This window comes from Mobula hypostoma, chromosome 21 (assembly GCF_963921235.1).
Source record: "Mobula hypostoma chromosome 21, sMobHyp1.1, whole genome shotgun sequence".
Taxonomy (NCBI): domain Eukaryota; kingdom Metazoa; phylum Chordata; class Chondrichthyes; order Myliobatiformes; family Myliobatidae; genus Mobula; species Mobula hypostoma.
Genome location: NC_086117.1, coordinates 9,270,183 through 9,287,984, shown reverse-complemented (window position 1 = coordinate 9,287,984; position 17,802 = coordinate 9,270,183). Strand labels below are relative to the sequence as shown.

At 38.9% G+C, this 17,802-nt stretch overlaps 1 protein-coding gene across 5 annotated transcripts in view; it reads right to left on the bottom strand.

Annotated features, from left to right (window-relative positions):
• Nucleotides 1-17,802, bottom strand: part of LOC134359783 (pre-B-cell leukemia transcription factor 3) — a 217,632-nt gene that overhangs the window by 28,301 nt on the left and 171,529 nt on the right. For all 5 annotated transcript variants that reach the window (XR_010021203.1, XM_063073415.1, XM_063073414.1 and 2 more), the window contains one exon: nt 5,502-5,692. Coding sequence is in view for 4 of the 5 variants with exons in the window: in XM_063073415.1 (XP_062929485.1) it covers nt 5,502-5,692 (191 nt within the window). In the remaining variant the exon portion in view is untranslated. The remainder of the gene's footprint in view (nt 1-5,501; nt 5,693-17,802) is intronic.

Below are 17,802 nucleotides of genomic sequence, written 5' to 3'. Positions count from 1 at the left end.
GGGCGCGCACTGCCTTTTATCGCGCGCTGATTTTTTTTGTAACAGTGAAAACACCTTCTGAAAGCGAAAACAGGGTACTAATGTAGGTCTTTCGTAACAGTGAAGTTTCGTAGAGCAAACGTTCGAAAAGCAGGGGACACCTGTATATGGATTTTAGCAAGGCATTTGACAAGGTTCCACACAGTAGGCTTATTCAGAAAGCCAGAAGGCAAGGGATCCAGGGAAGTTTGGCCAGCTGGATTCAGAATTGGCTTGCTTGCAGAAGGCAGAGGGTCATGGTGGAGGGAGTACATTCAGATTGGAGGATTGTGACTAGTGGTGTCCCACAAGGATCTGTTCTGGGACCTCTACTTTTTGTGATTTTTATTAACAACCTGGACGTGGGGGTAGAAGGGTGGGTTGGCAGGTTTGCAGACGACACAAGGGTTGGTGGTGTTGTAGATTGTGTAGAGGATTGTCAAAGATTGCAGAGAGACATTGATAGGATGCAGAAGTGGGCTGAGAAGTGGCAGATGGAGTTCAACCCAGAGAAGTGTGAGGTGGTTCACTTTGGAAGGACAAACTCCAAGGCAAAGTACAAAGCAAATGGCAGGATATTTGGTAGTGTGGAGGAGCAGAGGGATCTCAGGGTACATGTCCACACATCCCTGAAAGTTGCCTCACAGGTGCATAGGGTAGTTAAGAAAGCTTACGGGGTGTTAGCTTTCATAAGTCGAGGGATAGAGTTTAAGAGTTGCGATGTAATGATGCAGCTCTGCAAAACTCTGGTTAGGCCACACTTGGAGTACTGTGTCCAGTTCTGGTCACCTCACTATAGGAAGGATGTGGAAGCATTGGAAAAATTTACCATGATGCTGCCTGGTTCAGAAAGTATGCATTATGATCAGAGATTAAGGGAGTTGGGGCTTTACTCTTTGGAGAGAAGGAGGATGAGAGGAGGCATGATAGAGGTGTACAAGATAATAAGAGGAATAGGTAGAGTGGATAGCCAGCGCCTCTTCCCCAGAGCACCAGTGCTCAATACAAGAGGGCACGGCTTTAAGGTAAGGGGTGGGAAGTTCAAGGGGGATATTAGAGGAAGGTTTTTCTACTCAGAGAGTGGGTTGGTGCGTGGAATGCACTGCCTGAGTCAGTGGTGGAGGCAGTTACAATAGTGAAGTTTAAGACACTACTTGACAGGTATATGGAGGAATTTAAGGTGGGGGGTTATATGGGAGGCGGGGTCTGAGGGTCGGCACAACATTGTGGGCCAAAGGGCCTGTAATGTGCTGTACTATTCTATGTTCTACAATGTTTGTATGTTCTAAGGCAAGAGCAGTTAGCACTACTGCCCCAAAGCTTCAGGAAGCTAGGTTCAACCCTAACCTCAAGTGCTCTGTGTGCCAGGAGATTTAAATCTTTTGGAAGAATCTTTTGATCACCATTGTGCACACACACCCTTGTAACTACATGGGTTTCTCTCAAGTGCTTTTGTTTCCTCCTACAACCTAAAGATATACTGGTGGGTTAGTTTGCTACTGTAAAAATGATCCCATTGTGTAATTAAATGGTATAAGGAATCAAAGGAGAATTGATGGTACCACAAAAGAGACAAAGTTGCAGGAGTATAAAGAAATGATAGAGCAAGGAAGACTGGGACTGATGAGATTGCTCTGTTAAGACTTAGTATGAACTCACTGGGCTGAATAACCACTTTCTGCTTCATAGTGAATTAAGTGACTACATCTTTTTGAGAATCATGGGTTATACTTACTTGTGTTCATTTAATTCATAAGCGACTTATTTGGGCTATTTTGGTAACTGCTGACTTCACAGAGTAAAATGATGTGCCTATGGGATAATGCTACTCAATACAATCTGCTGGTCTACAGTCCATCTGAACATTATAGATCAAGGATACAGAACCTCTGTAATGATGCCCAGAACATGTCATGGTTGTGATGGTATCTTGAAGATAATTTTATGGTGAATCATTTGGTCTGGGTTTGTTATAAACTGTAGTACCCCCTCATTTTTTAAACACAGGATCTAGCACAATTGTCAAGGAACAGGAATCAATAGGATATTCCACATGATTTTAATTTGGGCATAACATACATAGAGATTCTGGGAAAGGTGTCTAATGTGCCAGCAGATAAATAATTTTTTGGAAGACACACAAACTCATCACTGGAGTATAGTGGATGCCTTCACCACTCTGGCCAATATCGTGAGTCCATGCCAGAAACTATGAGAAGAGGTTCAATTGCTAACAAGCAGATCAGTTTACTGCCATTGAGGTTTGAACACCAGTAGAGAAAAAGGTCATTTCTCCTACATCTTTTAATTATATTTGTTACATTAGTTATGGACAATTTTATTTTCAGAACAGAATCATGGCAAAGATGTTCTTGCAGAAGCACACAGGGAACACCTTTCAACACTATGAGGTAAGATTTCTTTATTCCCAAAAGCTCCATTGTACTGTGAATGAGCCAACAACCATACAAGTCTTTACCACTCTGAAAACAATCATAAAAGGTATTGGGAAACCTTTAAGAGGTTACAAGCAAATAATTTCATAGTGAAAGTACTTCACAATGAATGCATGGGTTTTTGATAAGATTCCCACTTGTTTTCGCCGTTGAGCATGGAGTCTTTCTAACTAGTTTTCCAAGTCAGTTAAAAACATCAGTCATAACATCTGATGTTTATGATCCAGGAGAACACTGTACACCATTTCTGCTCCCTGGTCTATCCTCTTTTCCATCTCTAGCAAAACCCATGAGGTTTGTTTGCAAAACTGGAGGAAGGGAAAAGTGGGAATCCCTCAATAGAAGGGTGGGTGAAGCAAACAGCATCTCGGGAAGAGATTTGGCACACCGGCTGTATAAGAGTCAAAGAGCAAAATGGCACAGAGAAAGGTCCTTTAGCTCAGCACACCCATGTTAAATATCAAGTACTCATCTAAATCAATCCCTTTTTCCAGCACTTGGCCAAAAGTCTTCTATGCTTTAGAGATTCAAGTGCCATTGAGATGCTTCTTAAATATCAAGAGAATACTAATCCCCACAGTCCCTTCAAGCATTTGTTTCAAACTCCAACTACCCTCTGCATTTAAAAGTTTTTCTTCAAATCCCCTCTAAACATCATATCCCTTACCTTATCATATTCTCTTGGATTTTAGACACGTCAGCCAAGGAGAATAGTTTCTTGGTACCAATGCCCCTCCTAATTTTGTACATCTCAAACCACTATCCTCCTGCACTTTTAGGAACCCATCCTATTCAGTCTCCTTTCGTCAATGAAACACTCCATTCAAGTGAATCCCCTCAGCATTCTCTCCTGTCCAAACACTCTTTTCCTGTACTGTAGCTACCAGTACTCAAGCAGTAGTCCTGGTGAGGCCTAATTAACGGTTTATATAATTGAAACATATGGAACATAGACATCAGACATCCATGAGCCAAATCCTCATCAAGGATCAGAAGTGGAGAGGGTCAGCAAGTTTAAATAACTCGTAGTTATCATTTCAGAGGATCTGTCCTGAATTCAGCATGAAAATGCCATCACAAAAAAACCATGGCAACGCTTCTACTTTCTTAAAAGTTTGTGAAGATTTGCCATGCCATCTAAAAGTTTGACAAACTGCTGTGGAGAGCATATCAGGCATTGCAGCCTGGTAAGGAAACAGCAATGCCCTTGAATAGAAAAACCTACAAAAAGTAGTGGACAGCACAGTGCATCACAGGTAAAACCCTCCATTGAGCGCATCTACACAGAGCGCTGTCGCAGGAAAGCAGCATCCATCATCAAGGACCTGCACCATCCAGGCCATGCTCTCTTCTCACTGCTGCCATCAAGAAAGATATGTAGGAACCTCAGGACCCACACCACCAGGTTCAGAAGCAGTTATTACCCCTCAACCATCAGGCTCTTGAACCAGAGGGGATAACTTCACTGAACTTCAGTCACCCTATCACTGAACTGCTCCCACAACCTATGGACTCACTTTCAAGGACTCTTCATCTTATGGCCTCAATAATTATTGCTTATTTATTTACTTTTTATTATTGCTATTTTTTCTAACTTTTTGTATTTGCACAGTTTGCTGTCTTTTGTACATTGGTTATCTGCCCTGTTGGTGCAATCTCTCATTGAGTCTATTATAGTTATTCGATTTATTGAGAATGCAAGAAAGAAAATGAATCTCAGGGTTGTATGTGGTGACATACGTACTTTGATAATAAATTTGCTTCGTACTTTGTACATCCCAACTTCTATATCCTATGCTCCAGCAGGTACTTGATATGCCTTCTAAACACTTTTAGCATCCAGAGTACTTTTTCATCCACTTTAAGAAAATTACAACAGCAAAGGTCAACCTGGATTAACATGCAGGTTGGTAGGTCACTGGGCCATTCCAAATTGTCTCTCAGTTTGTAGGTCAATGGTAAAATCCAGAGGGGGCTAAAGTTGACAAGATTGTGGGGAGATTTCATTGATAATAGTGTAGGATTACACTATTTCCAATTTAATCTCCCCACATTCCCAATCCTGATAGTCAAAACTGACTCTGTGGGCCAAATCACCTGTGTCTGTGCTGAAATAATTGCATTTTCATAATTGATCCAGAAGAGGTTTAAAATCTTCAAATTACAATACTTATCTAAAACGATGAACATATAAACAAATTGCTTTTCAATAATGGAAATTAAGAAGCATTCTTCAAATTTTTAATTTTTATTATTGAGATACAGTGAGGAATAGCTTCGTGCCACACTGCCCAGCAATCCGCCCCATTTAATCCTAGCCTGATCATGGGACAATTTACAATGACCAATTATCCTATCAACTGGTACATCTTTGGATTGTGGAAGGAAACTGGGGCACCTGGTGAAAACCCACGTGGTCACAGGGAGAACATACAAACTCATTTCAGGCAGCAGCTGAAATCTTGATGTTGAACGTGTACATTTATGTACTTTAAGGATTCCTTTAAGAAAATGACTTCCAAATTGCAACAAACTATAGTAAACTATTCTTGATTCAGTTCTTCTAAGCCATTTCTTTACTTGGTGGTTTCTGTTTTCTGGTTTACAGGACATGTTGCATTGTTCAGAATCAATTCTATACAGGTAGACTCTGATCTTGATGGTTGTACATTTACAAATGATATAAATTTTAGGCAGCATACATAGATGAAAGTGTTGATATACTTCTGCAATAACAGATGTCCATCCAATAAACAATAGTAAAAGATATGAGCACAGCCGGTCAGAAATATCTTCACACTAACAAAGATATTGTGCTATATTAACAGTGTTAGACCATAATCCAGCACATAATGTCTAGAGGACATACATTAAGTTTTGGATTAAGTTACGGCTAGTAAGTTAATCTTTGGGACTGACATTAGTTATGCATGACTAATGTCTAATATGTCACGAACCAGTCCACATACATATTATAATTATATAATTATACACTTCAATGATGTGTAGTCTATGAGAAAGAAATACCTGGCATCAAGAAATCTTGACCGTAAGATCATAACTGCTTCACATGTGCTCTGCTTTAACTGCATTTGGATTGAACTGAACTTTCGATGGATGATGTTGACCATCCTTTCGATCTCCTTTGGTGAAATGGGGCGTGTCCTGCTCTGTTCTCGTAGAAGATTCATCACATGTGTAGTGAATTCGTTACATGCCTACATCAGAAAGAGTATACAAGTTAAGTGATTGTTTCAATGTCCTGCCAAAATACATCAATTATAATTACAGAAGTTTTCTTTATGATACAATGGGATTTAAAATAAGCTGCTGGCTGAAAATGTATCCATTGTACACTGCTGTGATGCTCTACTGATACTTGTAGAGTTGCTCTACTACTATTAACCAAGATTAAATTTCAAGCCATTGGAATTGGATCTGGTTTATTATTATCACATATACTGATATACAGTGAAAAGCTTGTCTTATACACTACTCATACATATCTGTTTGTTACACAGTGCACTGAGGAAGAGCAAGGTAAAACAATAAGAATGCAGAATAAAGTGTAACAACTACAGAGAAAGTATAGTGCAGGTAAAACAAAGTACAAGATCAAAAAGATAGAATAAGAGGTCAAAATTCCATCTCATCATACCAGGGAGCCTTTTAATAGTTTTTTAGCAGTGGAGTAGAAGCTGCCCTTAAGCTCAGTGGTACATGCTTTCAGGGTTTTGTATTTTCTGCCTAATGGCAGAGGGGTGAACATACACAAGCCTAATCCTTGCAATGGAAAGAGGATTTGGCTGTATTACTGTTTTCAAAGTCTCAAGATCATACTTTGATGTTTTCTTATTTTGTTCTCCAGCTAGTTTATCTCCTGCCACTTAGTACAGGATATTTAAATACATATTTTGTTCGTTTGTCACACCAAATTTTCCCTGTTACCAATTGCTAAATTCAAATTAGACAATTCGATAAAAACTTTCTGCAAATTAGATGTAGACATCAATTTTATTAATCAGAACAAAAATAATTCGCAATGGCTATTTTAACATTGATCAGAAGTGGAGCTTCAAAGCAGCAACTTCTTTTATTCTAACATCACTGTCAAAATTTCAGCAGAGCTATTTTCTTGTTAATTTGTATAAAATGGCATCTGAAAATTCAAAGAAAAGGATACAAAGAAAAGTAGTATCTCTGATGTAACCAACAGAGATTTTCCTAATTCATCTGATACCACAAGTAACACTCAGTATGGGATAATACCCTAAAGGCTTTGGCAGTGCAGTCCTCAGAAGGATACAACCAATTTTGTACATTATCACAAAAATACATGACAGGGACATATACAACATGTACTGTAGTCAGAGGTTTAAAGTAGCCCAAGGACACTAGTGTTTGTTAGGATACTAAATTTCAAATTCAGCAGTCACAGTTCTAATAAAGTTAGCGAAATCATTCAAACAGTAATAATTGCTAGCAGCACAGGTTGCCTCTGCTGTACGTTTGGAAATATCAAGCTCAGGGAGCTCATACAATCTGATGGTACAAGTGCCATTGCAACACCTGATTTCTAGTGACTATATTTATCAGCCCTTTCTGAGAGCAAGTCAGTAAATTTCCTTTCAACAATATTCAGCAGTTACACCAGCATAAGAAATATTTAAAAATTGGCCTTGTTTCTGAGTTTTCTTGCACATAGAAAAAAAAGAGAGATACTGAACCTCACTGAAGGAACTAAAGCAGTGACCATAGACTAACCACTTGTATACCCAACACAAGCTGAATTTCATTTTGTAATTTCAAGTAAGTTTTTAGATTGCCATGTTACAGGTACACACAGAACTCCATCACCACACTTGTCCTTCCAGTTAATCAACACGGATACACTTGTTATTTGCCCAGTATCGGACTTTCATTTTTTCCTGTGTAAATAAATATTTAATTACCTTGGCCATCAGAATGGTAAATTAATTTCAATCTACATCTTGAACCCATCTTCATCTTCAAAAATAATGCTTTATTTTCCTTTCTTGTATTACTGAGCTGATTACTTTTATTACTGACTTACTGACTACTGATTTGCTGAGCATTATTGCCCCTGCTTATAGTGACAGGCAAGTGGAATCAAGCATAATGTTAATGTTCTCATCTTTAAATTTGCTTATGGTTTGTTTCAGATTACTCAGCATGGCAAACAGAGCTAAAATATGTGTTCATCAAGTGAAATTTCCAACTGCGTTAAGATGGCAGTTTGAAATGTATTATTTTACAAAGTGGGGTGTATATGGGATAGCTGATACTAGGGGGTCAAAGAACAATAAACAAATCAGGCGGAGTGGTGAGTGAGCAGTTGTGGACACACACGTGTAAATGAATGCCACATTATGAAACAGAAGAGGCACTGCAAAGTAAAGAGTAACATTCAAAGTACACACCTTCAAATACATACTGAAGACTATTTTGAATATGGCTAGTCAAACCTGAAGTAAATGAGCAAATTTATGAATGCAGAATGTGATTTGCTTTTGGGCATTTTACCAACATCACAGACGCATGCAACTCTTCTAAACCAGCAATTCATGCATGATTAATTAGAATATTTCATTTATACAGTGCACACTTTAAGCTCATTACTCTAAGTAAAATTTGTTAAGTATTTACATTTAGATAATTAAAATCTGGTTACACCCTTAAGAAACATGAATACTCTTCAGGCAAAAGCTTTTGTGACTACTTACAGTAAATTACCAATTTAAATTACATCACTGCCTGCCTCAATATAGTCTTATTGACGCTGCATTTTGTACCAAGGGAGACTGCTGTAAATCAGACAGCACTTGCCCTTTAAGGAGCTAGTTTTCCAACATCGTTTCTTCTAACACTCTCTCATATTTAAAAAGAAATAAATCATCAGCTGGTGTGGCAGGGTTACTTCATTGCATGACAGACTCATAAGACAATGGAGGAAAAAAATTAGGATTGTTAGCGACCAATTTTTAACTGCTAAAGTGCCCTGAGAATTCAAAATATTATCCACAACAGACGCACTTATTGGTGAGGCAAAAAGTGCCAGATGCCATTACTGACAGCATAAATACGCAGAGCAGGCCATTCACAACATTAACCAGGATTCAATGTTGATCTGACACCATTGCAGCATTTGAGTTTAGCGCTCTGGCTAACACTCTCTCGCACAGTAGCATAGCAGTTATTGTAACACTTTACAGCACCAGCTATAAGATCAGGGTTCAATTCCTGCCGTTGTCTATAAGGAATTTGTACGTTCTCCCCGTGACCGTACGGATTTCCTTCAGGTGCACCGGTTTTCTCCCACATTTCAAAGACACACGGGTTAGGGTTAGTGAGTTGTGGACATGCAATGTTGTCGCCAGAAGCGTGGTGATACTTGTCCAGCACACTCCTTGCTGATTTGATCTGATGCGAACAACATATTTCACTGTACGTTTCAATGCACATATGACAAATCAAAATACTCTTTAATCTCCTACACCTTTCCTGATAATTTTAGATTAGATTAGATTACGAGGACACTCAGTCCTCGTTTATTGTCATTTAGAAATGTATGCATTAAAAAATGATACAATGTTCCTCCAGAAAGATATCACAGAAACACAGGACAAACCAAGATTAAAAACTGACAAAACCACATAATTATAACATATAGTTCCAACAGTGCAAAGCAATACCATAATTTGATAAACAGCAGACCATGGGCACAGTAAAAAAAAGTCTCAAGTCCTGATAGCCCCATCATCTCACGCAGACGGAAGCGCCGCAAACTTGCCGATGCATTGGAAGCACCCAACCGCAGCCGACTCCGAGTCCGTCTGAAAACGTTGAGCCTCCGACCAGCCCTCCGTTTAGACAGGAAAGACATCTATTCATTTCTAAATTAAAGGAAGTTTGTACTTCTCTTCTTTGAGATGTCAGTGTCAATGGATAAACCAGTATTTATTTCTAATCTCTAATTATCCCTGAGCCAAGTAGTCTGTTGGACCATTTCAAAGAGCTATTAAAATCAACTGCATTACTGTGGGATTGGAGTCACATAAAGGCTAGACTAAATAAGAGTGGTAAATTTATTTCCATAAATAACATTTGTGAACTTGATGAATTTTTACAACATAGCTATAGATTCCTGGTCATCAAAACCAATATACAACTTCTATTATAAATGTATTTAAGTAGTGGTTCCTTAAGGGTTTAACGGGGATAAGCTCCCATAAACCTAATAAATGCTCCCAATGGTGTGCATCTTAAATAGCCTCCAACAACCAAGTCTAGCTCCTGGCCTTCACATCTAGTTTAGCTATTAAGCCTGGTGGAACCATTTCCACTGACAGGAGAAGCAGCAAAGGTGGGTTATCGGCACCTTAAAACCAGTTGCTCCAGGCAGATGGGACTCGTCAGCGGTGGTTGCTAGCTCATCATAGAGAAAGGAAATTCCAATCTCAAACCTTCACTGTCTTGCAGCTATACCCATTCATAGGGAAAGCTTCGAGAGTAAACTCAGAAGAAAGACCCAGAGCTGGAGTCCCTAAGGAATCTTATGTTGAGTTTTACGCTGACTGGCAACTCTTGCGATGCCGCTGGTGCCAAACTGTATCGATCTCTGCTGTTCATTTGGATTCATCAGTTGCGTAGAGAGGGGAAGCTGCATGTGGAAGCTCTCCATATTATACTGCCCTGGTTTGCCAGATGCTGCACCAACAACAGACAGCTAGGATGCAACATCGATGGTCGACTCAACTTACAGAAGGCCATCACATGATACAAGTACTCAAATTTAAGTTTCCCAGTTGTTAAGGGATTCAAATTTTTCTGTAACCAAAACAATAGTCTGTACCCTTAATACTTATCCAGTGATATAACCATCATGACTGAAGAGGGCAGAGCTTAGTCATGATGGTGCTAAACAGCAACCCCCTTTGCTTGCATCTTCGGAAACAGCTCTATTTCCATCTTTAATATCTCTATTTTTCCCTTTCAGGGTTCTTTTGAAGACCCTGACCTGGAGTTACACACTGACTTTGGTTCTTTGCAGGAATGGGACTCGCTCTTGGGGTTTCATGACTGGCCATTATTTCACATGCCAAGGACACGCCTAAGAGCTTAGCTTGCCTTCAGAGGTCTGAGATCTCGTGGTTCTGGAGACAGAGGGATTGAAGGTCAGTGTTCAGCAGGAGATTGGTATGTTGTGGGAGTTGGAAGATCTCTGGCTGTGAGACCTGAGATCTTTGGGCACAGACCTCGGAAAAAGCAACGCAACGGACTTCTAACATCGGAAACCAGTGAGTTGTTTGTTACATCTCCCCTCTAGCTGTGAAATGGAGACACCTCTTTCTCCCTTATTAGGGAGAGAAAGAGCTTGTGGTATGTCGAATACTGGGCGAACCAGTAGTCTTTGGGGTACTGCAAGTCTGTATTTGCTGCTGCTTTGTTGCACACTCAATTGCTCGGTGGTGGATGCTGATGCTTTTTTTTTGCTGGTGGGGGGAGGGATTGTTGCTTGCTGCCACTTACGCACAAGAGGGAGGGGAGCTGGAGGGAACTTTGGGGTTCTAACATTTAACTGTCATTCATTCTTTGGGGCACTCCTCTGTTTTCGTGGATGGTAGCGTTGAACAAGCATTTCAAGATGTATATTGTATACATTTTTCTGACATTAAATGTACCTTTGAAACGTTTGATATCATCAAATACTTCCAGGTTATATGTTGGCTGATTTCTGTCAGGTATGTTGAAATTTCTACAGATGTTCTCTATCACTGTTGAAGTACAAGTGGGTGCCAGATGCTGAAGGACTTTTTGTTAATTACAAGACCTTTATACAAACTAACTCTTCCAAGACACGGGCACATTAGTAATTTTCATAACTGGAATACAGGTTATATTATAAAATAAGAGAGATTATGTACAATATGGCAAGTTTCTAGAAGGAACTGGAGGAAGCAAAGGAACTTCAGAGAGCCACACCTAAAGAACAATGTACAAGACACACCTTATTCATTGATTATCCTCACTAAAATCTGCCAACTGCTGCAATCATAATTACCTGTGCAGTAGCACAGGGACTAGAATGCTCATGGCTGTCAATACAAGCATTGCAGTATCACAGACTCGGCTATGCACTGCTGTATATTTCTGGTCTGATGCACTCTACTCAAAGAAAACCATCATAAAGTTTATCTACTCACTGTCTGGTCAACATAGCCATATAATGTTACAAAATACTTGGGAACTAAAAATTGGGAATGTTGTCCCATAGACTAATCAACAAGTCTAATATTGCTGTCCTCACAAAATCATAGTTTACAGATTATGTACCAGACTTCTCAACCTAAGGCTATGTCTGTCTCACCAGCTAATGCACCCACGAGAAGTGCAGCACGGTGGCAGGCAGCCTTTCAAGATTTCAATATAGACTCCAGATGCCATGAAGTCTCATGACTTCAGCCCAAGAATCATATTTATTCGGCTCCATGATTAGCAATACTTGGAAGAAGAAATTACAATACAAGGGCCCAGAATATATACTGAGTGGAGGCCTTCATTGCTCAGCAACAAGAGTGGTTTTGTATCACCACTATAGACTGACAAGCATAGTCTTGGTGGACACAAATGGAACAACAATGACCAAACCAACACGAGCAATAAGCCTACTTGACATGACCCTCATTAATCTTCCTGTGGCAATTGATAGCAAAGGCATTGGGACCAGGCAATATCGTAGGTGTCGTACTGAGGACCTTTGCTCCTAAACTAGCTGCTGGTCAATCTGTTCCAACACAATTAAAATGTCAGCGTCCATCCAACAATATCCAAAAATGTCCTGTTCATAAAACACAGGACAATACCAATCCTACAAATCAATCATGGTCTAAACAGTTTATACTCAATTATCAGCAACATGATAACTGACATAGTCAAGCAGCACCTACTTACCAATAACCTCATTAAAGTAGAATTTCAGAAGTGATGGGAGGCTGACAATAAACATTTACTTAACCAAACATTGCTCTGATAAAACACAAGAAAAAGGGTATCATGACGAGACATTTTAATGGTTGGAATAATACGCTGCAGAAGAAAGATGGCATTAGGAGACAATCATCCCAACCCAAGACATTTTGATTTAAGATGGCACTGATAAAGTTCAGCAACTACTTGCTGGGGGCCAGTGAAACAAAGAAAGCAACCAAATACTTCGTTATTCACACTTTTTCTGGTAAACAATCACTGCAAACAGTGGCTTGTGGCTTCCCTGTCAGAACTGAGCAGGACCGCCGATATGACGTGGCATTTTTGCGGTGTGGGCTGGGGTCGTGCTGGGGCAGAATGATTGCAATATGTCTGAGCCAGAGTTCCTGGAGGAGACTTGGAGGCAATTTGATGCGGTGAGCCATGGTGAGGAGAAGTCAAGGAAAAATCCAAGGGTTGATCAATTTAACAGCCAAGCTGAACTGGAAAGCTTGGATACTGGACAAATCAAGATGGCAGAACCCAAGCCCGAGGAGGTATCGAAGTGGCAGAGCCAGAGTCCAAAAGCTAGGAACAATCCGAGGTTTGGACGATTTAAGCACCAGGCCAGATGGATTGAATGAGCTTTGGCAGCACAAATTTGAAGAAGCTAGCTAAAAAAAGCACAAAGAGCATGTGACAAACTAAGATCAATGCAAGTGGGATACCAATGATAAATTAGTGAACCTTGATACTATTGCCAAATATAAATCCAAAAGTTTTACAAAAAAAAACATTTTATTCAAATATACCTTAAGCACCATAAAAAGGTCACTCCCTAATTAAAGTAAAAACATACGTGAAGGCAGAGAAAATTATAGTGTATTAATTGATAGCAGAGTTTGTTTTAAATTGATGCACTAACATGTTGGCTATGAAATGATGACCATTTCTTGGAAATGTATTGTACTGAAACAGATGCAGTAACCTGAAGCGATGACAGGCTGAAATCAGTACCAACCATTTTTTCATTATGTGACATTTAAGGAAAGCAGTTTTCAGATTAAAAATATCCTTTAAGATGGCAATTATAAAAATGTACATTAATGGGTCCAATGAAACCCTCTGGCTACATTTCCTGTTAAATCTTCACACTTGCTATGGTTGCTAGGTAACATTTCATTTACGATGGCACGTGAAGTTTACACAACCAAGCAGGTTGATGGGAACTGTAATAAGGTTTACTTTAATGAAATACTCAGAGTGGGCTGCTGCACCCACCACAGGGCTCAAAGGATTAAAGTTCAAAGGATATAAAATATTAACAAAGTTAGCTAAAATGTAAAACTAGAGCACAAGAGATTCCAAAGACAACTGAAAAATACAAGAGTTATCAAAGTGTGTTGGTCCTTTAGAAAGTGAGACTAATGAATGAATAATTGAAAATAAGGAGGAGGCAGAAGAATTAAATATTTTGTATAAGTCTTCATTATAGAGGAAACAAGTAGCACAATACAGCTCGAAGATGAGAATTATAGGGCAAAGTGAAACTCAAGACAATACAATCACCAGGGAGACAGTACTGAACATTGCTCTATGACCCTGAAAGACTAACCCTAAGGTCTTAAAAGAAGCAAGTGAGATAGTTGATACATTGGTTTTAATTTTCCAAAATTCACTAGAAATGGGGAATATTCCACTAGACTCAAGGGAAAAATAGCACGATGTAATACTTTATTCAAAAAGAGATGGAAACAGCGGACAGGAAACCTCAGGCCATAATATCTGAAAGGGAAAACACTGAACATATCATTAAAGAGCTACAGCAGACTACATAGAAAATTCAAACTACTCAGACAAAGGCAAAATAGTTTTGTGGAAGAAATCATGTTTGACCATTTTATTGGTGTTCTTTGCTGTGGTCAATTGCTGTGAATAAAGGGGAGCTAAAGATGGACTATACTTCGGTTTCTATAAGGGAATTGTTAAGATGCTGCATCAAAGGTTATTTGAACATAGTGCAGGTGGAGAGAAGATCGACTGGTAAATGGAAATGGAGTAAGCATAAACAGTTTTTTTCTGTATTGCATGATAATAACAAATGAAGTGCCACAGGAAATGGTGCCAGGACTTCATTGTATAGAAATTATATGGATTAAATCATTTAAGTATGGTTGCTATGACAGCAAGATGGCCAAGAAAGTAAACTGAAATAAGGACACTTGGAGCTATAAAGAGTATTGTGAGTGGGCAAAATACAGAAATGGAGTATAATGTAGAGAAAATGTGGAACTGTCCATCTTGTTAAGAAAAAGAACAAAGAACAGTATCAATAGTGAGAGACTGCACATCTGAAATACAGTAAATCTGCAACTAACATGTTTTCTGTTTTTCCCAGTTCTAATAAAGGGGGTTTGACCCAAGACATTAATTCTTTATTAAAACTGCCCGACTGTTCCAAGCATTTTCTGTAATTATTTGGCATCCTAGTACATGATTTGAAAAAAGATTACTATACAGGTTGAGCAAGTAATTAGGAAAGCTAACAAAATGTTTTTCTCTATTGCAAGGAGCATTGAATTCAGTTCTATGATGCATTGGCAGTTGTTCAGAGTAGGGTGATAGAATGATAACCTGGAAGGGTTGGGTTAAGGAAAGATTGAACAGGCTTGGGTTATATCCACTGGAATTTAGGTGAGTGGGAAGTGACTTAATTAATAATTAACACATAAAATCCTGAGGGAAAATGGATAAGGTGTTTCTTGAACTATACGTCACTGCTTAATATAAGGGGTCACCTATTTAAAATAGAAATTAGGTCACTTTTTTTTGCCTCTCAGGCGGCGAATCTTTAGAATTCCATTCATTAAAGGATAGTAGAATCAGAGACCTCAAATATTTTAAAGGTGGGGTAAATAAGTTCTTGAAAAGGGGTGAAAGGTTAGCGGGGTAGATAGGAAAGAAGAATTGAGGTTACAGATTAGAAGAGCCATAATAATAACAGGTGATAAGTACCTGCTCCTAATTCAAATGTTCACACGTTGTCAGATTTCATCTTGTGTGGGGAGACTGGAAATACCATAGAGGGCAAGTCATTTGAGTTGCTCCTCTTTCCAGTAATGACAACAATATCTAAGTCTTCTGCGAATTGTGGTGCTTGAACAGTAATGTCCAATGGGACATAAATCAGTTATGTTACTTTGCTGGAAAGGGCTGGGAAGAGTCTCTCATTGAGACAATTTCTTGTTGTCTTGTAAATTTCAGTAGAAATTCTAGAACTTTCAATTTTTTAAAAAAATTAGGTTGATTTGTTATAATCTCAAATTTAGATGCAAAATGGTTTATTTCTTCTACTTTTGTAAAAATGGCACCACCAACAACTGCCAGACCAGCCTGGTTAACTGAACACTGATCACACTGTGACCTTCCTAGCTGTTAAATCTCAGTATTGTACAATCAGCCATGAGCTTACCACTTCTCACTAGTCTAATGATTGAGTCATTCACTTCCACCTACCTGGCACAAAAGACTTGCATTTATATCATGCTTTTCACTGTCTTGAAACATCCCAAGATAAAGTCAATGAAATATTTTGAAGTATTATCACTTTTGCAGATTAGAAGAATCAGGTGCTCATTTTCCTTCATCAAGCTGCCATCAATTACAGTGTCATAATGACCAAATAATTAGTACTTATTTGAAGAATAAAAATTGTACAGTAGTACAGGAAAAAAAATCAGCTTGATTGCTTCTGGGATCTTCCTACTTCTACTGTATAATATGAGTTTTTATTCTAAAGAGTTAATTACAGATCTATACTGTAAGAAATATATTGATAAGAGAAAACTCCTGCAGTATAAACCTAGTCATCATCTGGAGAAATACTGATAACAACTTCTGTGCATACTCATCAGCTGATTTAAAAACTAGCACAGAGGTAAGAAACAGATTAGTCACCAAGGAAAGAGAGCATTCTTTGAACTTTTGACAACATACTCTGAATCGCTCTGAAGACAAGTTGTGTGACTAGCCATTAAAATTCTCTTAAGATATGCCAGGCTTACTCTCCCTTTAAAAAATATCCACATTTTAGACTGTCTTGCTTTTTCAGTCTCTTTGAAGTGAAGTGAAGTGATGTAATGTAGGAAATTTGTCCACAAGTTCCTACAAAATGGAATATAATGACCAAATAACCTGCTCCAGTATAGTAAAATGAGAAATAAACATAGGTTCGGGCAGGGGGACTACATTGAAATAATGCTCTTTATTTCCACCTATGAGTGCAGGTATATCACCATTGCACCTGCCTTCATTATTCGGCTTCAGAAAAAGATTAAAAATCGATGTTTCATATTTTAATGAAGCCCATTGTGCCATTGATGCAACTCAAAACCTGTGAAGTGGTCGTAATGAGGGAATCCCTCAAATTGGATCAAGTGTAATAAGTTTGCGCTTGCTGATGTTACAAAACTAGATGAGAGCATGGGCGGCAAGAGGATGCAGAGAGGCTTCAGGGGGCATAGAGAATGAGTGAGAGTGTTGCATAGAGAATATAATCTAGTAAAATACAAGGTAACCTACTTTGGTAGAGGAAAAATAGAAAGGTCAGGAAATTTTTTCAATTGGTGCAAGCTTGAAAACCATTGGTGTTTAAGAATAAGCAAGGCAAATGTTCTATTGGCCTTTGTTGCAAGATATTTGAGTAGACAAATACGATTATCTTACTACAATCACAGAGACCTAGTGAGACCACATCTGGAATATTGTGTACAGCAACACACATAAAAATTGCTGGTGCCTGGTTTCCCTTCCTAGGGAGAGGAATACTTTTAAAGGGGGGAGGGGCATGAAGGTCCACTAATTTGACTTTTGGGAATTGAGGTTTATCCTCCAAGGACAAAATAAGCAGTTGGGGCCTTTGCTAATAATGAACGCAGCTTTGAAATGTACAAAATTGCTATAGAGTTTAACAGGGTAACGTAGCGATGGTATTTCCCTTGGCAGGGTTGTCTAGAGGCAGGGGCCGCATCCTCAAAATGAGTGTTATCCGTTCAGGTCTGGAATGAGAAAATATCTGGTACCTAAGAATTCACTACATAGTAGTAACACACACAAAATACTGGAGGAACTCAGCAATCATACTGCCTGACTTGCTGAAATCCTCCAGCATTTTGTGTGTGTTACTCTGGATTTCCAGTATTTACAGAATCTCAGGTTTATGATCTCTACCCAATAGTGCATGATGGATCAATCAAAGCAGATCAGATATTAACAGATCTGAGGAATTTTGATTTATTGCAGGAAAGTGGTGCTGAGATGAAGATCAGCCATTATTTTTCTG